The sequence below is a fragment of the Falco punctatus genome (assembly GCF_963210335.1).
Source record: "Falco punctatus genome assembly, chromosome: 2".
In the NCBI taxonomy this organism is placed as follows: Eukaryota; Metazoa; Chordata; class Aves; order Falconiformes; family Falconidae; genus Falco; species Falco punctatus.
The window spans coordinates 26,386,828-26,414,590 of NC_137581.1; the positions used below are offsets into that span (position 1 = coordinate 26,386,828).

At 36.1% G+C, this 27,763-nt stretch overlaps 1 protein-coding gene across 6 annotated transcripts in view; it reads left to right on the forward strand.

Annotated features, from left to right (window-relative positions):
- The window catches only part of NBEA (neurobeachin), a 534,050-nt gene that overhangs the window by 334,919 nt on the left and 171,368 nt on the right, over window positions 1-27,763 (forward strand). For all 6 annotated transcript variants that reach the window (XM_080377534.1, XM_080377536.1, XM_080377535.1 and 3 more), the window contains one exon: window positions 9,264-9,388. In XM_080377534.1, coding sequence (XP_080233660.1) covers window positions 9,264-9,388 — 125 coding nt within the window. The remainder of the gene's footprint in view (window positions 1-9,263; window positions 9,389-27,763) is intronic.

The window sequence follows — 27,763 nt, forward strand, 5'->3', positions numbered from 1 at the left end:
AACTTATTTCACATTACTTTTAATTTATGTTTCATGTTAAATCAATTTAATAATTAAAAAATTCTACTTACCTTTAGTTTCACTTTGATGACATTTGAGTTATTGACATGTCCATTACTAATTTTTTAAGAGGTACGTGGCTTTGTTCTTATGTTTTTTCCCATATAGTTTTATGCATGGTTAGTCTTATTTCCCTAAAACTACTGCTTCATGATGTAAGTTTACTACTACTGAATAATATAGCAGCTATTCCAGAATGACATCTCATTCTGGAGATCTAAGCTTTATAAAAAACCTAGATAATCAGGATGATTATTAGTCCTTCTTTCTTTGTGTGTTCATTATCGTTTGTTCCTTCAGACTTTATGCAATGTACTAAAATCCCAAATCCATATACAAATTGTCTGCGTTTTACAGAAATTTTCCTGATGATCAGAAGCAAGTTATCAGACCATACAGTATAATCTGGGAATTAGCTGTCTCAGAAGCTTGTGTTTCAGGTACTACCATAGCTAAAAAGAACATCTCTATTGCCACAGCCTCCCTTTCACATCTACTGACATTACTCTCCTTTCTGATGTCTCATCTAACTGAAGATTAATACATCTAGAGAGATTTCTGGTTTCAGCTTCTTCTTTCTATTTTACTTCTTTTGAACTTCAGTGTCCTCATCTTTTTCACCGAAATTAAGTCATAAAAGTTTCAGGAGTTGGAGGGTTTCCTTAAGAGTGTGTATTAAATACACCTTTTTCCAGTGCCTTAAGAAGAGAATAAAAGCCACATAAATCACTCCTCCTTTTCTGACAAGGATGTTACACTTTAAAACAGTTCTTACAAAATTCTTCTTCAGGAATTTGGTGGAGCTTTAATCATTAGTGGTCTTCTGATGGTTCTCGCTCTTACTTCGTTTGTAGCCAATTCTCCGTTCCTCTCAGTTTTGTCCTTCATGATTAATGCAATACCATTAGTAACATGATCATAGGAAAGAAACTGTGTTGGCAGTTTTCTTTTTGCCTTTCAAAGGTGACTCTTCTGCTCCTGTTCTGATGATCAGTGGTAGTTTTTTCTGTTACTTTGAGGTCCTTCGTGCTCTCACCCTAATTTCAAAGTCTACATGAAAAAGCCTTCCCCTCCACTCAAACCTTGCAAAGCTACAACACACAAATACCGATGTCTGTAAAAGTTTGCAGGTTCATGAATTTCATTCATCCTTTGCAAGTGTAAATAACTTATAAACTTTTTCTTTCCTGTTTTAAAAACTTCTACCATATTCCAGTCTTCACAGGGAAACCTGTGTGTCAACTAGTAATCTGCTGGTAACTTGTGCTGTGTGTATTACCGATTGTGGTAAAATGAACTATTTTTTCCCCTTTTTCTGTTCATAAAGTAACTGTAGAACACAGATCAGCCATAAAGGTCACAGATTTCTGGAGCTCACTGCCTTAAACAAAAGTAACTTAAATTTGCAAGTCTCAAAATATTTTAGATTATCTAACAGATATTCTTGATAACCCACTATTTATCCATTTATCCATCTGTAATTATTCACATGGATTTCTTTTTCTTCCTGTCCACTTCCACAGTTATTTCTCTTCCACTCATTTCTATGGCCATTGGTTTTCTTCTCACATCTCTGTTCCTTACAAACTTACTACTACTCCATTTTTTTCCAGCTCAGTGTTGCTTTTTCTTCACAAAATCAACTTTTCAAATCTTTGATCTATGCTTTTCAATTTCTTTGCCTCCCAATCTGTGCTTTTTATGGTTTGTCATTTCCCGGTACCATGGAAAGTATTGCCAGAAAAAAACTTTTAATCTGTCCTGTTTTCTCCTGCTCTGGTAAAATTATTCCAGTGAATAGTGAATATTATCTATTGGTTAGACCCTATTACTTTTCTTTTTTAATTCCTCACTGCCTAACTCTAGACTTTTCTATCAAGTACTTTTTCATTTTTTGTGCTCTGATTTTGTTTACATTTCTTCTCAAATTTCACCGATCATTCCTGTCTCCTGTCTCTTCTCATTTTAATTTTTCACATTTTGGCAGCCCTACACAGGAGGTACAAAAAATACCTGTCATCTCTCATGATGCTTCTGAATACGGCAGTGCTGGCATGCCTTCTAGCCATGCTGCTGGGATGCAAGTTGTCTAGCTGGACTGCTGTGCTGTACGCACCACCTTCTCCAGCTGTCAGTGACAAGGACACCAACTGTTTAACCAAATTTGCAGGGAGCTCCTTTGCTTTCTCTCTCATTTCTACCCATGCTAACTTGCTTCACTGAAAGGCAGTGGTCACCGACCATCCTGCCACCCCCCAGGAAACACTATCCCTAACCAGCAGTCTAGGCATCCCTTGTTTGCCCACTGACACAACCACCATCCCCCAGAACTTATTGTCTGTGCCCTCTCCATCAGCTTCTTATGTTCTTCTTCATGGCCTGTCTTCCTGCTGTTTATGTCACTTCACTAATTTCTGAACATGAATTCATCATATTGTAATGATATCCTAAGCCTTGTAGCCCTGCTTCCCAGTCGAAACCAGGACAGTATCCACCTCTTATTCCATACCATTTACAACATGATACGTTTTCAAATACATAATCACCTCTTCTGTCCTTTAACATAAATCCACAGGTGTCATTCCCTTAGTCTATGGACCATTTCTCTGAAATCCACTGAGTTCATTTAGTCCACGACATGGGACTCCATCTATTATAACAGTCCTTCTGGGCAGGGAAGATGGTACGAGGTGCGGGATTGTTGCACTTTGAAGACAGTTCTGATTCTATTAGGGCTGCACTGATCTGGTTTCACCAAAGCCATTCTTTGTTGGTGTGGCAGTTGAAGAGGAGTCAGGTTCAGATCTTCAAATCCAAAGTGGTAGAGATGGGCGCCACAGGATGCCCAGTACTAACAGGCATACGGAAGTGACAATATACAATACTGTGTAACAATTAACATCACACAACTCTACTCATTGGTATGGAATATCCCTTTGGCTAGTTCAGGTCAAGGCTGCCCTGGCTGTGTCCCCTCACAGTTTCTTGTGTCCCTCCAGCCCTCCCACTGGCAGGGCCTGAGAAACTGAAAAGTCCTTGACTTAGTATAAACATTACCCAGCAACAACTGACATATTAGTGTGCTATCAACACTGTTCTCACACCAAAGCCAGAACACAGCACTGCACCAGCTACTTCTAACAAAATTAACTCTATCCCACCCAAAACCAGGACAACAGATCATCCATGTGACTTCCACAGGACATATCCACCCAGCTTCTTTCAAAAATTACAGTATGAAACTTCCTCATGCATGAATTGAGTCACTCAGCATAATATTCATTTAAAAAAAAAAAAAAAAAAAACAACAACTTTTAAAAGGTTAAATATTACCTAAATTTCCCTGAGTATTTAGCATCCTTATATTTAAATGGTAAGGTCTTTTTTTGAGACTTTTCCCCTTCTACCTTGAACCTCTGCCAAATATACTCCTGATGTTTAACAACAATAATTCTTTTGCATATGTACTTAAGAGAAAAAAATGTTGCTGTTTGTAGCAAGACCTAAAGATCTTTTAAACTCCTATTTATAATATTTTTACTGTCTTTTTGAATTTTCATTGCATTAGATGTTTCTCAGGTTCATTGACATGTTTATTCTCTGTGTTGATATTTCCAGATTTTATTTTTATTGGTGGTAGTTGTTTAGCATTATTCTTAGTTTTCAGTACTTTTAAAAAAAACTTCAGTAGCTTTATTTTGGAGATTCTCCAGCATACTCTTTGGAAAAACATCATGGAGTTTTGTGATTTTTCTAGCTAAAAAAATTGGTTTTGTGTAAACTATAGTAGTTACGTTAATTAAGGCTTTTGATATTTGTTTCTGTTCAGGCACAGTAGTGCTTTGTTTTCCTTTAGCCATTATAATGTGATTTTTACGTGTGTGTCTCACCATCTTGATAAAACCAGCAGTCACTGTTTCTGTTTCAAGCACAGTCAGAGGAACCTTCACTCTGATACAGTATTTATATGTTGCTATACCACTTCTAAACAATATTTGCTCTTTCATTGTTGCAGAAGACTTACTTTTTTTTGTCTTCTGCAAACAGGTTTATATTTTGGCTTGTAGTTTTTAACTGTAATAAATATTGCATAAGTAAAAATTTGCAATTTTTCCATTTCAAGTTTTCTTTTACTTACTTTTTTTTTAATGTTACAAGTAGTCTGTTCTTCATATTATCTTAGGGAAATGCTTTATACTTTTTAAATATACATTTTTTTCTCAATTCTCCAAACACAATCATAATTCCACACTGTGAAAATAATTGGTTTTCCTTCTTAAAATACATTATGTAAAACCAACCAGGACTAATTCTGGAAATTACAGATCATCAATTCCTTGCCTTTTCTATGCAGTTTCCCAGTATTACAAAGACTATGGATTCTCTGACAACTTTCCAGTTCTGTGACCCACCTCTTTTTCCAAACAACTTTTTTGCCTTCCCTCATGCCTGCAGGCTTGTTCTTTCATTAGCATATTCAAACTTAATCTCTTCCATCTGGAGGATGCCTTTATGGTCATGTGTACTGCTGCTCTCCACTGTTTGTATTTGCCTCTGGTTGCTGTGGCTGTAGGTGTCATACAGCAAACTGCATTTGTACGTGAACGGGACCAGGTATCACAGCTGTGGAGCTGCTGTCACCCATGCTGACTGCCCATAGGGTGGAAAAAGACTTGCTGTTTAGGAGAGCTGATATTCATAAGTAAAAGAAAAACTGCTTCCCATATACTTCATCAGAGCTGTGGCTGTGGGAGTTAACATAAATCTCTTCAAAAGTTGTCTTTTAAAAGTCCAAGCTATAGAGATGTGAAAAGGCAGGGAGGACTTGGCAGTGCAGGCTGGCTGGATATTCTTTTAAATTGTTTTGGTGGCAGAGCGCTACACAATTTCTGCTCTAAGAGGGTAATAGATTGGCCTACCTGAAATACTTCAGTCCATCTCAATAATCTTTGTCCCCAAATACATGGGAGGTGTGTGTGGGGTATGGTAACAAAGAGTATTATATAGAATTCTGGGCAGTTCTGAGTTTCAGAGCAACCTGACCTTGGGAGACTTGAAAGCTGTTTGCTCTGGTTTATCAAAGTCCACCTTGGCCACCTGGCGTAACGCCACACCACTTTGCCTTTCCATCCCATGCTGGCCTTCAACAAGGTAAAACACTGCTTGAAGTAGGAGAATGTACACAGCAAGCTGCGAAGCAGACACCAGTGATGACAGTGGCAATGAAACAGAATTTGTAATCCTTCAATAACTGTAGTAAAATAGGGCTTGTTCCATTAAAACGTGTACATTCTGTGTCTGTATTAACTACATGAAATACTGCACATCCAAAATTTGGGATTAAGTGTGCAACACCACTCCAAATAAAGCTTTTCACTGTTAGTAACCTTGTAATATCACTATTTTCATACCAGCCCTCATTAAGGTAAGGATGAGCAAGCTTTCTATTGTATTATATTACAGATTGTAAGGAAATTATCCTGACAGTTAAGCTCATGGCGCAGACTAATTTGGGTCATGTTTTAAGGTGCATTTTAAATAACTGCTCAGTTCAAGTGATACAGATTTATTTATTTATTTTATGTGTGCAGAAGTAGCGTATAAATGATGCTGTGGACTTTTAGTTCTTAAAAAAAACCAAATCATTCCAATATGCTTAATATGCACTTTTTCATTCAAACAAGCCTGATTCAAAATGTCACTTGACTGGTATAAGATATGGGTGAAGGGGAAATTACATGTAATCTAGTTGGGTGTGGAAATACGAATTATTAATAATATAAGTTATAAAGAAAATTAAAGCTTACTGAACTATTGTACTTGCTACAGAAACAAATTACAAAAATTACTTGATTTAGTCAAGTCACTTCTAGGAAAAATGGATTGTAGCAGAGATGTAAACGATTTGCAGACCTGCTGTCATCTAGGACTCGCTTGTGCTTACTACAGTGTTAGAAAGTGTAGTTCCACTTGATTTACAGCCATCATTTAGAACTACCTAACAGCCACCTAAATTCCTGAAAAATCTTAAAGCCTGAATAACATCCACAGGATTAGAATATAAGTATTTCTGAAAGGCTGTAATCTAAAGGCTAGACAATGTAATACTGATTCAGTCCATAGCTCTGGACTTTTAAAGGAAGTTAAATTCTTAGTTTTAGTCTGAAGCTAATGGTCACAGTCTTCTACTTACTAGCATTTTTATTCTAATTCAAAGATGTAATAATATAACTTTTTTAGGAAAATCCCACAAATTCATCTGTTTACAATGCAAGTGATGAAACTCAACCATTCAAAACTTTCTGTATATATAGCCATCAGCTTTTCAGGCATCTGCTTTTTTGCTAACAGTAGGGTAGGAGAATATCTTGCCTTTTTATTAAAGACATTGCACAAAGAGTCAAGGGTAAATCTGAGAGTAACTGGTTAAGAATCAGAAACCTTTTCTTTAGGGTTCAGATACCATCTTCCATCATCTGGAAATATTTGATAATGTTGTGGGATAGACTCCTGTAGAAAAATCTGGGAAGAAACTTCAGTTGTGTTTTAAAAAGCCATATCATTTGTGATTAGGAATAAGGTTTGTGTTCTATTATTTCAAAATTTTTATTTTGCACCATTGTTAGGTATTTCAGACTTCCATCCCTGCTGAACTTGTAACATTTTTGGGGGTCCCAAAAATAGACCTTATCCTCTGACAATTTCATCACTTGTTTATTTAACAGTTCATTAAAATAATGACTTTAAAATCTATTTTACTTTCAGCTAAGAATATACAGTATACCTCAGAGTGATTAATGAAATTAATGGATTATCAGATTAAACATAGAACAAATTAAAAATGTAAATTTTTTAGTCTTTTAACATTTCTTGATTTCATTAAAAGTTTTTAATTCTTACATAATTGTATCATTCTTATCAACCTAACAGTCTTCTTTTCTTTTTTTTTTATTGTGGAGATAAATGCCATTTCAGAGAACTCGTGTTTAAGAGTTTTCATTAATATCTTTACTCCTGTTCCATCGTGACTTACTCTTAGATGGAATTAGAAAGAGAAAGTTTTTTGCCTTTCAAAAAAAAAAAAAAAATGATAAAAAGCCTTTAGGATTACCTTTGATACCATCAGTTTAAAATATAAACTTGGAGTGCACTAGGAGTCTTTAAGCTTTGTCTTTTAAACCATGGGGCACTTTTCTGCCCATTTTTGCATTTATATCACATAAGGGTCAAGGGGATTTAGCCATCCCAATAAATTTATTTGGTGCTCAGTGTAGGAGGAGAAATGATGGACTGATACTTTAGGCTAACATGACATCTGTAAGCAATAACTATATCACAGTACAAAACCAAAGTAGGCTATTTTATACAGCAGAAAATAATTGGTGCTCAAGATAGCAAGAATATTTCTGTCTCATAGCATGCAGGCCAGGCCATTAATGCTGCATCTTCTGTGGGAGCTCAGAGTCACTGCCTCGCCTTTACACGAGATGCCCTGAATTGCTCTCAGTGAGGAAGCAACTCCCACTGAACTCCTGAAGTTGCCTCCTGGCTGGTTGTATATAAGTAAAATGCCTGTTCTGCAAGGCAGAAATTAAAGTAGGGCTTTCACGCAGACCTAAGACGCATGTCAGGAAAATGTCACTCAAAATGCAAAAAATTTCTAAGTGGCTAGAAGGTAAGCTGCTGCGTCCACCTCCCTTGGTGCTGTGCCCTCCAGAACTGATCCAGGTGTCATGACAGTGGTTAGTAAAGTTAGACAAGAACTTGTACAAGCATAAAAAAAAGTGGTTCAATGGACTAAAAAAATTAAAAGGTCCGTTCTACATTAGCATATTTCAGCATTTCCTCTGGAAATGGCTACCAGTGTGTACTGCCCAGGGACATGGTGGAATCGTCGTCCCTGGAAGTGTTCAAAAAACATGTAGATGTGGTGCTTAAATGTGGTGGACTTGGCAGTCCTGGGTTAATGGTTGGACTTGATGATCTTTTCCTGCCTAAGGCAATATAGAAAACAGTGGCTGAAGTAACACCTAGAAAAATCCAGCAAAGATGTATCCCACACTCATGAGTTGAAAAATTTTCTCTATTTTTTTCATCTGCCTTTTGACCATGCATCTCCAAGGTTCTGCAGATAGATTGAAAATGACTGTTTTAAAGCAGTGGTTCCCTAGTTACGGTCTGCAAGGACATGATCTGCAGCATCATTTTCATTGTATGATGTGTTCAATCATGAATTTGATCATAAGGATGCATCCACAAACCTTGTGGGTATTTTATAGTGATGCAAAAGGTTTTTTAAATGTTGCCTTAAAATATGACTTTGCCAGAATATGCCACAGCATACTGATAAAACTGATGTGGAAGATGTTTGTGTTGATAAGGCCTAGAAGTTGTCTGGAAGTGGAGCTGCTTTGTTTCTTTAGAACCAAAGCTGAATACCAGATGATTATATATGTGTATATTTTGACTTGAGTATAAACTAACAATGGCTTATATCATTCTACAGACCTTTAATATTGCTCTCGAATGTAAAAAGGCAATGTAACGCAAAGATGGCTGTGGTAGTTAATGGCTTGTATTAGCTGGAAGCTATAAAATCGTCCTAGTACTCTGTTAGTGCTGGAATAATAATTTACCAAGACAATTACCACATGGTGGATTTTTTTTTCTGCTCTAATTCAGTGTTATTAATAATGAATAAAATTGCAATTTTCTCAGGTTGCTAGGGGCAGTGGGGAATTATTTCAATGAATATTTCAGCACATTAGTTTAATCATAGTTCTACAAAATTCAAGTGGGCAATATTTTATACTTCTAAGTTCAGTCTGCTAAGGGACCATAGTCATTAAATTGCAAACTATTTGCACTGAGGTCCATTCTATGATTTACAAGCCTTGTTAAAAACACTGTAAAAGAAAGCAAGCTGTGCCATTAATACTTGTAATTTGATGCTGCATTTGTTAATGGGCTTAGGGTGATTAATGTTTTTAGCAGCAGGCAGAACATTTTGAGACAGGCAGTGCTGAGGTTTATAATGTATAAATGCATGTAAAGAAACATTAGAATATTGTATGTTTTAGTAATATATGTTTCCCAACATTGTATTCCTGAAATAGAAAAGCAGCAGTGCAATTATACTATAATGTATGTAAATACAGTTTAAGCTGTGGTAGGTGCTGATGTGTGTGTTCTTTATTTCACAGCCAACTTCATGACTTCTGGCGCTTGGATTACTGGGAAGATGATTTGCGCCGGCGGAGGCGATTTGTTCGCAATGCTTTTGGGTCTACTCATTCTGATGCTCTCCTGAAAGCTGCTGTGGAATATGGTCAGTACTAACTCCTGAATAAAAATATAGCTTATGATATTTTCTTGCTGTCTATGAATCCCTGAGAAACATATCCCTTCTTTTCGAAGGACAGTGCTGACAATTCCTATGACAACATATTCTTAGAAAAGGAATTCTTTCAGTTCTTGCACTTTAATGAACCAGAAGACTTGAGCTTGTGGGCCGTTAAATTCTCTGATCCCCAAGGGATTCACATTACACCTCTGTAGCATTCCCAGATGCTAATTTTGAGACACTGGTAAAAGCAACTGAACTAGTCTCTCCAGAGTGACAGAATGAAACTGTTGGGCCATCAAACTAATGTGTCGTAATAGTTTCTTTGGAGACCTTTTGTGAATAAGGAATTAACTGTTCTTAAACAATATCGGAAGTTTTATCCTGGCATGCATAATCTCAGCCAAAAGTATTTTTCTCTGCAAATCATGAAATACTTAAGAACTTGTTTAAAATTCTTTTTAAGGATGCTTGTGATTTGAATAATGAACTGCTTCCGTCTAGGAACTTAAGGATTAATCAATGTTTGATTTTCATGGAGATGTAGCTGGAGTATAAAAGAGGAAGGAGGAACATGCTTATACATTCCCTTATATCATCTGAAAGTTTCACATGTTTAATGATGTCAGTACAGCAGGCTGAACCTGAGTACTCCAGAAGTTTAAAGCAAATTTATTTCTCAGGTTTAAGCTGGGGTACCTCTCTAACATATCAAAGACAGGAATTTTTTAAAGAATATTAAGATGCATTTTGGTCCTTTTTTTTTTTTTTAAATCTGTAGTACCAGGGTAAAAAAAATATCCTGCAATTCTTTAGCATGTAGGAGTAAAAACTTGAAATATTTATACACAAAGCAAGTTGAACCTTTCAGCTGATGTGTAGCCAAAGGCTAAAGTTGCCAGAAGTTCTGAATATGATAGATACAAAGCTAAGTTTGTGTGACCTATGCATTTCACCAGCTTTGCAGGTTGTTGAGGCAAATAGCTTGGATTCAAACAAGGTTAGACATATAAATTAATATCTGTGTGTGCAGTTGTACTAGCTAGTGCAATTTAATAATTATTTAAACGTGAAGACTATCATGTGTAGGACTTCAGGTCATAAACTGTTCATAAACTGAATTAAGGAAGACATTTCCCCCAGTAGTACATAGTATTGCATATTTGACAAAGGATTATTTTCTCCACCTTCTTCCAAAACATCAAAATAGAGATCTTATGAGAGGCAGATGCAAAACTGTGCTAATTGCTGTGTTGCTTTTGTAAGGCAAATAGTTATCAAAACCATGGGGTTTATGTGTTATGCAGCTATAAGAACCCTTAAAAATAATCGTATTGATTAATATTTTTAATTTTGGGTATTAAACTAGCATTAAAACAGGAAGAAATCTAATGTATAAACTTAAGTTTTAAGCCTTAATATTACCCTGGGTTGTTTTTTTTTTAAAAAAAGGAGCTTTCCATTTACTTAGATGGACTTTGTTTCATGCCTTTATAGCAGGAATGTTGTATCTTTGGGATAAAATTGTACTTGGAGGGTGCTAAAAATGGTTGTTGTTTTTTTTTTTTTTTTATATGAGAACTATAATAAAAGTTGCACAAACAGTTTCAGCATGTTGCAGAGATTGCCTCTACTTATGTAGTTTCTGTGTTCTAGTATTTTAGTGCAGGTGACAGCTGCCTGGTAGTAGAGCTAGCTTGTAAGACAAAGCTGCAACCAAAAGAAATAGAAAAACTGAAGTAGTTATAGTTTCATATTGGATTTTTTTTCTATATAATTTCATGCTACTCACCTGTTAGTACATTCAACATACAGGAAAATTAAAGCTCAGGTGTGTTTAGAGGTGGTACGCATTAAACAGTGGTTGCATAAAAGTTATAACAGACTGAAGTTGTCATGCTTGAAGAATTAAATAATTCTAACTTTTCACAGATACATTAAAATCAACATATGGAATTTTAAACCAGTATGCTTTAAGGTTATAATTCATGGATTCTATCTAGACATACTTACATTTCAGAGGCTTAAGCCTTTGGATTTTAATATTGAAACTTTTAGCTGACCTTTCTCTGTAAGAAAACATCCTTAACACTGATGTTATTTTTATGCCTCTTGGTGTTACTAATGAGTTGAATAATTTATGAGGTTGTCATGTGAAAAGGATTTGGTGCAGTTTGATGTACTTTTAGCCTCTGGTGTTGGAATGTGATTAATAAAGAGCTGGAGGCAGATTTTTTTCCATAGGGCCTAACTTTCGTTGTAGGGGTTTTTATTAGCTTTATTTTGATAATTTTGTTTGGAACAGTTTGATAGTAAAATGCCCCTAGCTTCCAAAACTAAGCATGATATCACACTACAGAAAGAATTTAAAGCATTTTAAAGGAATCATACTGCATAGTTTTCCAGTAACAGATTTCTACCTGACCTCAGATACTTTGTGAGAAATAAACTACTCAAAAAGCAAAATTTCTTGAGCTTTCGCTATATTAATAGCAATTTTTCATCTTGACTGATACCTCTAGTACAAGTAAAGCTATTTCGAGCATCAGTAAGATAGTGGAAACATCTTACAAGTTTTTGTTATCTACATTGACTGTCAGTTATCATTTAGGATTTTGTGCATAAATATTGCAATAGAGGAATGTTTAGTCAAAGCCTAAGTCAGCAAGCTCCTCAGTGTCTACGATCAAAGGCATCAACTTAAATAGGTCTGATCAGGCATTGCAGAAGAGGGCAGGCAGTTTCAGCTGAGCAAAAATCACAGAGCAAAGATGACAAAATTAATCAGTCATTTCTTTGGCAGTAAATAATAAGATATGCTGAGGATTGCAGATAAGAGAATTTCCACATTCCTTGGAGATGTGCCTGCTTAACACCTGATTTATCTAAGCTTGTGCAGCCATCAAGATATGACCTTGGTAAATAAAAAACTGCTCTACAGCTACTCTACTATTAAATCAGAGTTGATGTTGAATGTATGGATACAGTAGTTATATAATACTTGCAGTCATCAAGGAATAGAATAGTCTTGAAAATGATGTCTGTGATGTATATGTTTGTTTTAGAGAAGTAACAACAAATGTTAAATTCTACCCTGAAGAGGTAAAAAAACCCAAAAGCGTCAATTTCAGGTAAATGACTTCTTCCTGTAGGAAGCATTATGTATTATCTACTACAAAATTTCTCCTGCCAGACAAGTGGGTGAAGCTTCTATTTAACTACAGTTTGTTAGTCAGCCATTGTATGCATGTTCAGATGTCTGTTTTTGATAAAATATAATATGCATACATACATGTATGTGTGTGTGCATAAACATATACATTTATATATACTTTTTTTTTTTTTTTCAAAGTACCTGACAGGTAAAAAATATTGCGGTGAGAAATTATAACCTATTTCTATGACTATATACAACTGTGTGACAAATAAAAGCTTCTTCCTGTGGCTGTATCTTATGGCTGTCCTTCGAGACTGTAGGTATGTCAGAGTCATAGCAGCATTTACAGGAGATGGACTGGAGAACTTTTCCCTGTGGATTAGTCTCCTCCATGTCTGTAATTTGTTAAAATGACTTTCATATATAGATTTAAAATTCAAGCATAATTAGTTCAGCATTGTATCTGCTGTGCCCTTTTGTTTTAGTTAAATTCTTACTTGACTAGATATATAGGCTAATTTCTCCCTTTTGTGAGGCTGAAGGGATACTACTTATTGTAGTATCGAAGTGCAAGCTATAATGGGATTTTGAACTACCTGGAAATTTTTAGTAACATTTTAATTTTATAGTATCTGTGAGCTTTAAATAGTTCTTATTTTAAGTTTAGATGGAGTTTCAGTGTAATTGATTAAATTGTGGACTGAAAAAAAAGGAAGAAAAAAATACTGTAGAAAAGATGATAAACTCTACTTCTCTTCCCCAAAATTTACTACCAATAAATGCATGAAATATGCAGATATGACCCTATCCAAAGTGATTCTGTACATGTGGTGAGAGAACTGTCGCTTCCAGTTAATCACCTTACCAGTTTACAGTCACTGAAGATTAGTATAGATTAGACACTACTGTACCACCCTGCCAGTGAGACAGAATACTGCTCCACAAAGGTCATCTTAAGAGCAAAATAAATAATTTACTAAAGCTTTGGTCCTTCAGTCTTTAAAGACTGTTGTCCACAAACCATATGCACATAGAAGAGGTCCAAGACAGGCCACATTTTCTAGTTTGCACTGGAAGAAATGGACATGAATAACTCAGTGCCCATGTTCTAAACATATATATGCAAGATTTCTAGTGTCTGTGCTCAAGAATATTTGGCCTGATAAGCCAATTATCATGACAGATCCTGAATGCTCAGAATGAAAAAGAACAAAAGAAAAATAATAAAAAAAAAGCCTTTATAACATAACGTAATACATTCAGGTCTTGAAACAAAGCTACAAAGTCTTATATTTGCAATATGGCAATTGCTTATGAACTTGCATATTTTAAGTTACTCATTCCACTGTGCATGTGGACATCTAATTAGCAACCTGGTTTCAAGAGCAGTTCTAGCTGAAGCAGACTGTATGTCTCCTTTTGGGACTTGACCTTAGTGCTCTAAGTTTCAGCAAATGCTCTGTGTGCTCATCATCAGAAATACAGTTTCATTATACAAACAGAATTTAAAAGATCATGTTTTGAAATCTGAAATGTTCAAATCTGAAATCTACTTTCATGAAAGCAACTGGTTTTTGATAGACTTTCAAAGAATTGCAGAGAGGATTCCTTCAGGTTGCTGAAGGACTTACATTCCCAGAACATTTAGTTTCAAGCAAGTACTACCTTAAAAGAAAGGTTGCAGGGTTCTCTGCTGTGAAACTGAGAGTCTGAAATGCATGAGAACCCCTATTCAAACCAGGAACTGTCTTCAGAACAGGGATTGTGGGTGTTCCATGAACCCTAAAGGAAGATTCAATTTTTGAGGGTCCTTAGTGTTACAAAAGTCTGTCAAGATGAACTTTCAGTAAGTCTAACTAGCTCTAGAGCAAGCCCTCCGTGCTGAGAAGTCCAGACCATTTGATTCCCACAGCTCCTGACTTCCATCTCCTGAACTGCTGGGCTCCCAGCCTTCTGCAGTAAGTGTTAGAACAAGACAGAGAGAGGGCACTCCAGAAAAACTAGTAAGAAGCTAGTTTCATCTGGCATGCACCAAATGTTGTTCCAGAAAGTCATCTGTGTTTTACAAACAAACTTAGCTTGACATTTGCAAGTGGTAAGGTATTTGAAGAAATCAAAATGTCCCGTGAACTGGCAATGCTCAATTTCACCATCTCTGTTCAGAAGCTTTGCTGTAAAATCAAATGCCTTCTTCTAGGAAGTCTGAATGCTCACCTAAAAACTAGTCTTTATTTCCAGACATCCTTCATTTTGGGTTCTACACTTTGATGTATTAGGTTATTGACACTAATGACATTGCTAACAACCTAAAGGTGTCTTTTTTTGATGAAAAGACCACCACTGTTTACAGTAAATTCAAGATTGTCTGTCAAAGTTGCTGCGTAAATTGTGTATATATCTCTAAAAACATTAATTTACTTTCTCTAAAAACATTAATTTACTTTTTCTTAGCTTCATAAAGTCCTCTGACTTCATCATCTTCACCCTGTCTTTTGTCTGTGCTTACTGACAATGTCTACCATACTTCCAGAACAGTTTCAACAACACTGATTTCAGAACCGTCTTTAAGAAAGTGGTACTTTTTTAGTAACTGATGCAAAACTGAAAGCAAATTGAAAACAACTGATACTGGATCATCACTTACCAGAGTTTTACTAGCAGGCCCACTAGGTGCATACAAACCAGTTACTTTTCTAGATGTATCTACAGTGACAGCATTCTATGTGTACCGTATGAGATTAAAGACCAAATTACACTTTCAGTTTTGTCTATGAAATATTGCTTTCTATACTACATCTATATGAACAGCTTTGCTGTCAGGGTTGAGTTTGTAGATCTTTTTCTAGGCTTCTTTTATATTTACTTTTACTTCTAAACTAATACAGATATTCTTTAGATATTCTTTGTTTAGCTCAGGGAGGAGGAGGCTCAAGGGAGCCATATAGTTGTGTGTAAATACCTGTTGGGAGAAAATGAGGAAGGTGGTGTCACACTTTTCTCAGCGGTGCCCAGTGACAGGGCAAGGCACAACAGGCACAAACTGAAATACAGAACATTCTATTTAAACATACGTAAAAACATTTTTTTTTCCTCTAATGACGGTCAAACAATGGAACAGGTTGTCCAGAGAAGTTGTGTGGTCTCCATCCTTGGAAATACTGAACATCCAGCTTGCCAAGGTCCTGGGCAACCTGCTTTAACTCGCCCTGCTTTGGGCAGGGTGTTGGACTGGACAATATCCAGAAGTGCCTTCCAGGTTCTGTGATTCTTACAACGGAGCCAGAGCTTGAAGCAGACGGTTGCCAGAACGTAGTCTTCAGCAATATTTTTAAACCCCTAGATTACTTATATCTTGATGTTCAAAACTGATCTTTCTATGTAATTTCTCATGGACTTAAAAAAAAAAAAAAAAAAAAAGCAGAAACATTTGATTGATACTAGAAATGCAATCCACATCAACAAGTTACTTTAAACTTCATAAAACATTTTTAAGAAATGCAGATTTACATATCACAGAATTACAGAAGGTTTGAGGTTGGAAGTGACCTGCTCAAGCAAGGCAACCTAGATCAGGTTGCCCAGGACCATCTCCAAACAGCTTTTGAATATCTCCAAGAATGGAGACTCCACAGCCTGCCTGAGCAACCTATGCCAGTGGTCAGTCACCATTAGAGTCAAAAAGTGTTTCCTAATGTTCAGAGGGAACCACCTCTGTTTCAGCTTTTGCCCATTGCTTCTTCTGTCACTAAAATGAGCCTGGCTCCTTCCTCTTTGCACCCTCCCTTCAGGTACTTATGCACATTGATAAGATCCCCCTGAGCCTTCTCTTCTCCAGGCTGAACAGTCCCAGCTCTCAGCCTTTCCTCATAGGAGAGATGCTCCAGTCCCTTCATTATCTTTGTGGCTCTTTGCTGGACTCGCTGCAATATGTGCATCTCTCTCTTGTACTGGGCAGCCCAGAACTGGACACAGCACTCCAAGTATGGCTTTACCAGTGCTGCGTAGAGGGGAAGGATCACCTCCCTCAACCTGCTGGCAATGCTTTACCTAAGGCAGCCCAGGATACCATTAACCTTTGTAGCAGGGGCACATTGCTGGCTCATGTTCAACTTGGTGTCCACCAGGACTCCCAGGTTCTCTTTTGCAAAGCTACTGTCCAGCTGGGTGCCCCCCCCCCCCCCCCCCCCCCCCCCCCGGCATGTATCGCTGCCTGGGGCTGTTCCTCCCCAGGTGCAAGAGTCTGCACTTCTTGGACTTCATGAGGTTCATGTCAGCCCATTTCTCCAGCCAGCTTGAGGTCCTTCTGGATGGCAGCACGACCCTCTGGCATATCAGCTGTTCCTCCCAGTTTCGGGTCGTGTGCACACATGCTAGGGGAACACTTCCCCATCATCCAGATCATTAATGAATATGTTGAGCAGGTATGGATCATCATAAAACACTTCTAATTTGCTCATGGACAGTATAAGATTTATTACAACTGAAACTGAGTTTGTTGTAACTACATGAGCCACAAAAATGTTTTTGATACTTTTCTTTTTTTTTACATAGTTAATGCACTATCCTGAAAATTGGTAACACATACAGTATCATAAAATACATTGCTCTGGGGAAATGCAGGTGATGACCCTTATCTAAGATAACTTTCCAAACTAATATTTATTTAAGTGATGTCTTAAGTATGAATATAGAAGAGAACCTAGAGAACAAAAGCCCTTGACTAAGAAGAAACCCTGTTCCCTCACCCCATTTATACATACTTAACTTTAGTCTATAAGTACACACAAGTTAGTTGACAGTTAATTTTGAGTAGTTTTAAGAAACAGCATCCACTTTATGGACAGAAAACCCATGTATGTTACTTGATATTCAGTGGTGAGCATTTTAAGAATATGTATGCAGTCATTAAATTAATCCATAACAATGCTTCCATGTGTCAAGTAAGTCCACTTTGTTCTTTAGTTTAAATGTGATCATCCTGCCATGTGAGACAAGTGTGTAAACCATTCTGCTTCACTTGGAGCACCTAAAATAATACTCCTATTACACAAATTCCTTTCAGTATAGGAACTAACTTCCACATTGATTGTGAAATCTCCAATATACCCTGAATGAGTTTGCATCCAAATTGTGTGCCTGAAGGAGTCATGAAAATCTGTGGATTTTTTTAAGCTTAGCAATTCAAGATTTGCATCTACAGCCTTATAATTGTAGCCCAACAGTGCCATCCACTGCTTCTCCAAATAAACTTCCAAATATTTCATCCTCCTAGGGTTTTAGGGAAAATATGACATAATTGTGTCCTCAATATTTTACATGGTAACTATCAAATACAGATGAAAATTAAATTGTTTTAAGAAAGTCCATGAATAAGAGCTTACATTAGGTATTACTAGAAGGATCAGCAAAGCAAAATCCTAATTGTGAGAATAATTAAATCTAAAATACTAGATTTAATTTGGGCTTGTTTTTAGTACTTCTTAGGTCACTCCAATCATAAATATTTTCTGATTAAATATATCTACTATTATGAAGATCCTCATTCTTATAACCCACTGTAATGTAGTGAAAGACACCTTCAAGGTGTAAACTGTAATGGAATTTCCTTAGGTAGAGTACTGAACACTATTGTGCTGAATTGTATTGAACACTCAGTGCCTGAACTTCTGCTGTCTGACTAGGTGATGGAGATGAGTTGCAATTGCATCCTAACAGTCCTTTGCAGTCCCTAAATACCTGTTCCCATTTTTTTTCTAATGATTTCCTCACATCTGAATGTCAGAATCTCTACCTTGACTCTAATTCAAGCTTTTCACACAGCCAAATAGGATACAAAAACTTTTCATTTCCCCTCAAAACCTCTGTGTTGGGTTTCAAATGCCTTTCCTCTGAGATTGTCATGTTATGTGACATGACCTGGATTTTAGCTGGTGTAAGGTCTGAGCTAATAGTTTTTACTGCAGAACTTTCTGACTTCTTACCGGCAGTTATAACTACTTCTGTTTCTCTCTGCTTCATCTGAAAGCGTATGACTCTGGAATGCTCTTGAAGTAATCAAACTGGTCTGCAAGACCATTCCTAAGACCTGAAAATCACAACCATCGCCAGTATTAGAAGTCTAGCTGCATCTTTCTCCCTTCAACCATTAATGGTTTCATGTGAAAAGAATACATGATATCTGTCTGTTCTGCCAAATGAAAGTCATTAATTTACCAAAACCAGTAATTTACTGTGAGGCAAAATGTTTTTAAACCCATGTGAAGGGTGTATTTGTTCTATTAATTCAGTTCTATTGCTAATTGACACAGAAATAGAAGTTATTGACCCATGTATATTCAGTGCATCTCATACAAACATTTTGGAAAAGCATTCTGTCAGTGAAAGTCTAATACTCCTTCAGGACATCTTTCACAGCTGGTTGAATGTAGCTTTTAGGATTCAGGTTTTACCATGTGCTTTTCTTGCCTCCTATTTTCTATGATTTAAGACTCCATATTAAGGAGTAACAGCACTTTAAATCTTCTTTGGCTATAGTTAAAAGCACAAGATATTCCAGTTTTAGATTTTCTCCACACTTCTTATTCTTGATGTCTTCTTGACTGCAGGACTTCATTCTCCACTTTTTATAGGAGCAACTGGAAATATGTATCATTTATTAAGGGGGAAAGGTGCTTAATAACACAAAAAAAAAAAAAAAATGAGTAAAGAAGTCAAAGCTGGACCAAACGGGTGTAAAAATGCAAGGTGAAGATCCATGTCTGCCTGTACGGAGGAAGGTGTTTTCTGAAGGCCTGGCTAGGACAGCCTGCCAAGTGCATGGCTGGAATGCAGGGCCGTTATTTCAGCAGTGCTGCAAGCATTGCAGCCTACAATTAGGAGATCATAGTATAGATTTTAAAAGACTTTACACTCCCACTCTTTCTGACAGCCAGTAGGAGGCATGACAGGCTTTCAGGAAATGGGCTCAGGTTTCTGAGAGCCCCTGAGCTACATGCAAGGTAAAGATGGGTTAAGTGGACAGAGGCAGTGTGCAGGTATCTCTTCAATATAGGTGATTCCTTGTCTTTCACAAAGCAAATGGAATCGCTATGTATAGATTACAAAAACAAAGGAACTAGTTTTCAGAGACAATGTGTATTTTAATATACCTATTTTTACTCGTCTGTTTACATTGCACTACTTTACATATATCACAGAAAATCTATTTCTATTAGATCACATTGAAATTATCGTAGAGGTTTTATGTAAATACCAAGATTTGTACACAAGAAACAAAGACTCATGTATATGTGCACTGGCTGTTCCATATTCCTACAAGTACAGTGAGTTCTTCAATACCACTTATTTTATGTGTTACTCGTTTTATAGTTTTATAGCTTTGAAACATGCACAAAAAGTACCAGTGCATGAAACAAACTGGAAGATTTTATGAGTTTCAGCATTATGCAAGGTACAGGCAGGGATGCAGAAACACCTAGTGAAAGCACCGTATTCAAAACCAAATATATTTTAAGGGAAAGTTCTCAAATATACCACTAACCAGTGTGACAAGGAAGACAACTTGTTAAGAATTCTATCAGCCAGCATTTTATGCATGTTTCCAGTTAGATATTTAATTTGGGGTTTCATATCATGTATGCTACATCATGACATGACTTTTTTCTTATCGTTATTATATGCCTAAAGAATATATCTCCCAGTATATTTTTGTAAAGCCCTGAACATTGTCTACAAGCTCAACTTGAGGACTTTTATTGGCAGTTCTTTCACTATATAGCACAAGTCATTCAATGCCATGCCCTTAAAAATGCTGATCATGTTGTCTAAATAGCATCTCAGCTCCAGTCTGAATGGAAAATAGTGTTGCTAGGACTTGCAAATTTAACATAAATGTAGAAATTTTGCAAGTATTCCTGCAGTTGCACAGAAGGTTTGCACTTTCTTGCAACCTTTGCAAAGCAGAATGAAAGACACACAGACCCCACATGGCAGCTTAACAGAAAGTGAAATAAAATACTGCTTTCCTTTTTTCTTTACGGCTGACTGCTGCTAAGATTTCTGTGAATTAGCTCTCCTTAATACACACAGGCTTTCTACCTGGGACAGTGATTGCCGTTCACCTATTTTAGAGACAAAATAATGAAAATTTTGTCAATTATCTCATTGAGCTGTTTTAATAATAGACCCTTAGAATCTGCTTTATCTCAATGACACCTTGTGTGCTGCTACTGTTTTGCTTTTCTTTGCTAGACTGCATGAAACAAAGATGGTTTATGACTGCAGATATTTTTGTAAAAACAAACAAACAAACAAAAACAAACAAGACTAAAACTCTGTCACAAAACAAGCAAATAGCAAAGCTTGGATTTTAATTTGATAGATAATTGCTGTCTAGATAATTTTGATAGAAACTTGCTATTTATAGATAATTTCTGTCTTGAAGGAGCTTATGCATTTACAGCAGCCTGGCCCAACAGAAGTGCTGTCTGTTGCTTCTAGAACATAGTCCCGTAGTAGCGCTAAGAGTTAAACACAAATATCCCAACGTCAGGGACACACTGCTGCTTCACAAATGTATATATCCTGTGGGTGCTGCCCTTTGTCTGGTGTTGCTATAGGCATTGATCTATGCAGAAATAGAAACAGTTCCTCCCACCAGTTACTGTTGCTGCTGAAGTGAAAATTATGTACGCCAGTTCTAAAGATGTGGTGATCTATGTGAAGATGAAATGAAATTTGCACAGAAAAGAAAGCAAACAGGGCAGCACACTGAACCAGTTGGAACTGCACAATAAAATACAATATAATGAAGACTAAATCTAGATATTCTAATGTCATTATTATATTGACACTTTTATTATTTATATATATAACACGGACAATCCTTTTAAGAAACAGTTAAAGGAGACATTGTATCATGCATAGGAGATTTTGCCTGTGTAAAGACTGCGTAAGATGTTCCTTCTGTTTATCTCAAAAGAGCAGAATGTCATTTGCAAAGATTACTATTCTAGAAAGCAAAAATCATTTCAGACGTATTGGCAAACGGGTCTCTCGAAGCACTGATCACAAGCTGTTGAGGCTTTCTTCTATAAATAAGTAGTCTCAATAGAAACTGAAATAGTTACCTAACTACTGAGATTACAATAGCTATTATAAAATAATTTTAAACTTACTTCCTACACCTTCATTCCCTGCACTAGAGAATGACTTTTTAGCTGTCCTATTATGTCTCTGTAAGGGGCTGTTTCTGAAGAGCTGGCCTTGTTTGGATCTGATAGCAAAAGTTTGTGTGGTGAGGGGCAAAACTGCCTTCTAGCAAAGACATAATTGCCCGTGCTTTGGCCACAGAGAGGCCGAATTCAAACTTAGAAGACAGACCACAATGCTACAGATATATCTTTCTTTTTAAAAATATTGGGCTTTGGATCAGTCTCATGGTTTGGAGGCTCTAATTTTTAAATGTCAGGTAAGGGTTAGAAATACTGGTGTGGAATAGCCCAGTACAGGAGGTGAGATCACATTTCTCACATGCCACTGCATTACCACTGGGCTGCTAGCGTATACCAAGTGTTTGTATTCCCAAAGAGCATTTCATTTCTTCCCGAAGCTTTATCATTATTAGCCTTTTCAATTATAATTTTTTTGTCAGCCGGAAGCAAAACTGAGGGTAGCATATGTGGGCACAGTTCCTCAGTATGGGGTGTGCCTCTTTAGATTCCAACAACTTTGATCCTGTCTTTAGGCTCTGCAAGCAGATAGAGTCAGAACATGGCTTTTCCTGAAGAATGTGTGCTTGGGTTAGGTATTTCAAACTCAGAACTAATCTAAAACTTTCCAGACATAATCCAGACCTGAATGTTAAGACATGACCTATTTTTCACTTATATGTTATCGTAAGAAGATTTTATCAGATGCTATTTCAAAAGCACAGAATGCCTCATTTAGCAGATTTGTTTCATGATTTCATTACCCTGGCATACATATTTAAATTCAATCACCTTTTGTTTCTTACCTTATTAATTACATTTTGCTATTGAAATAGTTTGATTACCCCCTTCAGTGGCCTGTCTCAAGAAACCTTTGCTTACACGTGAATATTTTGAATTAAGAATAAATGTAATTCCTTTTTGCTGTCAAAACCAAATTGTGAAAATGCATTGCATGGCTTAGAAAATCAGTACACTCTATTAGCAGACCTGTCAATATAAAAAGTGCATTCCATTTCCACCTCTTGCTCTAATAACCTTTTCTATGTTACTCAGAGGCAGTTCACATAATCAGAGTATATTGTCAGCTTACTGGAGTTGGGGAAGCATGAAATGAAAATCGCGTTAATATTGATCCAATTCTCTTACTTGCAAGTGTCCTTGATGTCCTTTCCACTGAGCAATAACTGGTGGTGTGATGTAGTTATTTTCCTCTCAGCTATTACTGTACTTCTGTAAAATGGCTGGAAACACAGTTAGGAAAATTTTACTGCTCTTAATTATTTTTCTTGTGTATTATCTTTGCCTGTTTAAGTGCACAGCATATCAGAGAATTTGGTTTCTTTCTGCAATTTATCAACTACAGTATACACTGAGGGGCTGCATTTCAAACTGACAGGGATTTGTAAAGGTCATCAGTCATGAAATATGAATCCATTCTTGTGTGTACGAGTTACAGTGGCAAGCTACATCTTAATCCAAGTATAAACATTTGACTGTTTTAAGTTCCTGTGAGAAGGTTGTCTTCTGGTTCCAGTCAGAATGAAGACTGCTCTTCAGGAGCCTGAAATGCCTTGTAACATTTGCTGGACTGGCCATGTCTGACTCTGTCACCCACCCGCTGGCTCTTTAGAGCTGATGCTGAATCAGTGCAGGATCCTTTCTCGTAGGCTCACAACATCTGAAATCTCAAATAAATATAATGATAATACTGACAACTTCTAAAAATTAATTTTGTAACCACTCTGAGTCTCAGGTTTCCTATCTGTAAACTAAAAAAATAATGAATGTTCAACATGCTAACTTTATTTTTATGTACAACCTTTTATCTTAACATACAACACTTTGACTTTAACTACAAGTATTTATTGTTTAAAAAGCCCTCACATGTTCATTTTGGCCTTGCCCATATTCTTAGTCTCCTTATTGGCACAGTTTATGTCAGTCTAATTTTTACAACGTTAAACATCTAAGAATTTTAAAGAGGAAAATGTACACAACAATAAAGTATTTATTTACAAATTACATAAAGAAGACTGTTTGGTCAGATATTAGGTATAAAAATTGGAGAAAAATGCATGGAATGTCTATGATTAAATTTTCAGGTATTTATCTATTATGGAAAACAAAAATGTGATTTGGTTTTACTATTGGTGGAAGTAACTTCCAATACAAATGTATACAATTTTTAATTTCTATGCGATTGTCATAGTTTTTCTCCCTCATTTCTTCAAAGATCCTTAATAATGAAAATATGATTTAGATTTCTCTGGCTTCTATTAGATCTATTAAAACCAGCCTTCCTTTAATAACAGTTGCTTCTCTGATTCTCTGGGAAAACTAAATTATATGCCAGTCAAAGCTGCCAGTTCCAGAAACACATTGCAATTTAAATAACAACCCTGGCAGACACAGGTGGGAATAGTTCATCATGATATGCCAGCACTGGTCTGCTACTGAAAGCCAGAAAGCCAGTCTCTTCAGCAGGTCCAGGGGTACCTGATGCATGTTTCCCACCGAGTGAACTCAGTCCTAGGAGGGCTGGCTTTGTAGCCCTGTGGAAAGGTATTAGGCTGGGGTGGAGTGGTCACCGTGTCCATGGTTTAATCTTACGGAGTTTTGTAGAGGTCAGTTTACAGTCTCCCAAGCAGCTGCTCTCCATAACTGTGACCGCTGTGAGGGTCCCGGTCCTAATCAAGTTAGTAAAGATTAGCAATGAAAGCAGGGGTTTAAACTGGTAGTCTATATAAAGCAGGAAGATTATCTAGCAAAACCTTTTCCTAAGCATTTGCAACTACTAATGATGTTGAATGAATGAAAAAGGTAGATAACAACGTTGCATTTTAATGCTGTGCACACATAAGCTTGGTTCTTCCTGGAAAAGTTGGTTTGTACAATAAACAAAAAATCTCACCCAAGAAAAAGCTTAGTTCTTTTGAACTGTATTAACAACTTATATTTTAGCTGTGATACAATTTCATGTTTCACATCATGACCTATCAGGTAGCCTCTTGTGAGAAACTATTTCTGAATTCCTTTATTTAATAAAATATTTAAAACTACTGTATGCGATTAAAATTCTGCAGCAAAAGCAGCGTTCAACAGAGCAGTACATACCAGTGATCTGTAAGGAGAAAAAAGCAACATTACCCTTAAAAGCTTCTGAGGAAAGCTAAGCTTCACAAAAACTGTACTTTAGCTGCTATAAAAGAGAGGTTTTAATTAAATGCAGCATTTTACTGTAAAGAGAACAGACTTTACTTATGTCAAAATGTTCCTTTAGAAGCCACATAAAACTGTAAAAGACAATATAAGAAAAAGGTTTCTTATAGAAAAGAAGAACACCATCCCATGAAGCAGATTTCCAGATGTTTGGAAACATTAGAATTTCCTGTCAGTATATTTAGGTAACATTAAAATGAGGTTAACTTTCCATTCTGCCATCTCTCTTCAAAGATCAAAGAGCACTCACTGCATAAATTGCCTTATCGGTAATTCGTTGAAGTAAACTATGGAAACAACTTTATAAGAAGCAGTAGTCTCCTTTTGTTGGTTACAGCGTTACCAAGCAAACTTTTCTTAAAATTAACCATATTTAAACTTCACTTTAAACTAAATACAGAGAGAAAAAAAATTAAAACGCTATATTTGAACATATAATAAATGAATAGAAGAGAGAACATATATCATAGTAATTAGTGCAAAGTCTAATAAAATAAGTGTACATAAACATAAATACAATAAAAAATATGCTGTGTTTGTACTGCTAATTTTAAAATTTTATTTAGGAACAATTGTTGTGGGTCGGGGCACTTAAAGTGCCTTTGAAATTTAGATTGCACGTCTTGAACCTGTTGGGACCTACAGAACCCAACAGGGTATTTATTGATTTAATTGAAAATAGAGAGGCAAAAACTCCAATGTTGCAATAACAGTAACCCCCCAATTGTTTAAATATTGCCGGTATTAAATACTTCTAGAGCTGTAGCTGCAAAATAACATGAGATTCTCCTGTTCTTTGGAAATTATTAGGGGTTTGTGGGGGGTTGGTATGGGCTTTTTTTGTCTGCTTAATTTCTGTTTAAGGAAAAGTAATACTACGGGAAGACTGAATAGTAAATCCTTGGCAGTACTGTACAAGTTTACTGTGCAGCTCATATAACCTTTCAGACATATAAAAAACACAGGTATTGTAGAGGAGTGGTCGTTGGTTTCTTTAGGTTTTTTTAAGAGGAGCTCTTTTCAGTTGTCCTGAAGCTACTGTAGGAATCTATTTATTAATGTGCACATATAAAAAAATTATCAAGGTTATAACAGCTTAAACAAAAGATGGATTTTTTTAAAAATAGTTTATCTAGTCTTATACATACGTTCCTTGAAATATCTTTAAGACAGAGCCTTCAAGTTTCAAGAAATTAAGGCACCAACTTCAGCTGGACTGCTGTGTGAGCTGAGTGACTTACAACTTTTAACTTCTTTGCAAAATGTAGTTTTAGGAAATACTTGGCTGCTTATTTCAAGGCTTCTTTCCAAATATCAGTCTAGAAAAATACCCCTTAAGAAGGAGTTTGTTAAGGACAAGAACTGATAGCATCTCCCAGTTCCAGTTCTGTGCACCCCAATGTCAAAATGTTGCTTTCTTGAAATTTTATCTGGTTTCCTTTTAATTGTTTCCTATCTTAGTGAATTTGAAACATTTTCTAATTACACTTAGGAACGGATATTAATACAATTCCTTATTGTGTCTTTAAAATACAGTCTCCCTGTGTCCTAAAAAAAAGTTTTAAATGACATATCTGGAAATAGATTTCATTTCATAGTAATTTTGCTGGGGCTTTAAAAAAATAATTTGAGGTTTGAGTTTTTTCAAACGCACTGAAATATCAAGTATTCATTTATTCATCTCTCCTTTCTATATCATTGTTAACAATACTCGACATAGTTTTATGTCATATAATTTTTTATTCAGTTTGTTGTCTCATTTTAAAGAGACAAGTTAGTTTTCTTTTTACTCATTTGAGGAGGTTCTCTTATTTTAAAACCTTTTTGAAGTTCTCTTGAAATATAAAAATGGAACATCTGTGACAGATCTGTTTTGAACATATTTCACATTTCAGGATCCAAGGAGATCTGGTGGTCTGTGGTATTCGCTTGTTAATTTCTTGATGAATGGGTAGAAAGGCCACGAAGTGCACTCAGTGCAGCACGTCCTCTGAAGATAGATGATCTCAAATAAATTCTATTCCCAATCAGTTTTTGATTTGTTAGGTGTTAAACCATTTCTTTGTAAGGACAGTGTTTACAAGCCTTGTAATGAGACAGCCCTGTGAGACCTTACTCTTCTTGCTGTAATTTTGATAAATGGAACTCTAATTCATAAAGGATATAGTGATTGAAGGGCAACTCCAGGTCTCGTACACTTTCATTTAGATAAATGTTTGGTACAGTACAGCAAAACTGAGGTGCGTTCAACAAAGTGATAAATTTAAACAACAGCCAAACCAGAGCTTTTTTCCATCAAAACAAAGAGGCGCCATTTACTATATTTCTTTTAGATAAATGTATGTTTAATACTATAAAACAGTATGGCTTTTAGAAACATTTGTCTTGTTGCTAAGCTCCAAATTTGCCAAACTTATTTAATGCTTTCTACTCTACCATGTTTCTTTCTTACATCGGTGTCTGGCAATATTTCTGCAATCTGGTAACTGGAACCCTCATCACAAGGGGTTTAAAATACACTAAATTTTAGGTTCTTCTGATGCACTTTGATTGTTAGTAATAATTTCAGACTTGGAACTTTTTTTCTTGTAATTTTAAAAATGCATAAATAATTTTAAAGGATTGTCACTGATCTAACCAGTTAGTACAGAAATGGTTGACTGATTATTCCAAATTAGTACTTTTGAAGTAATTTATTTGAAGATTATCACGTTTTATAAAAACTCAGAAACTTTTGTAACACTCACTAGAACTACCAAAAACGAAGAGAAC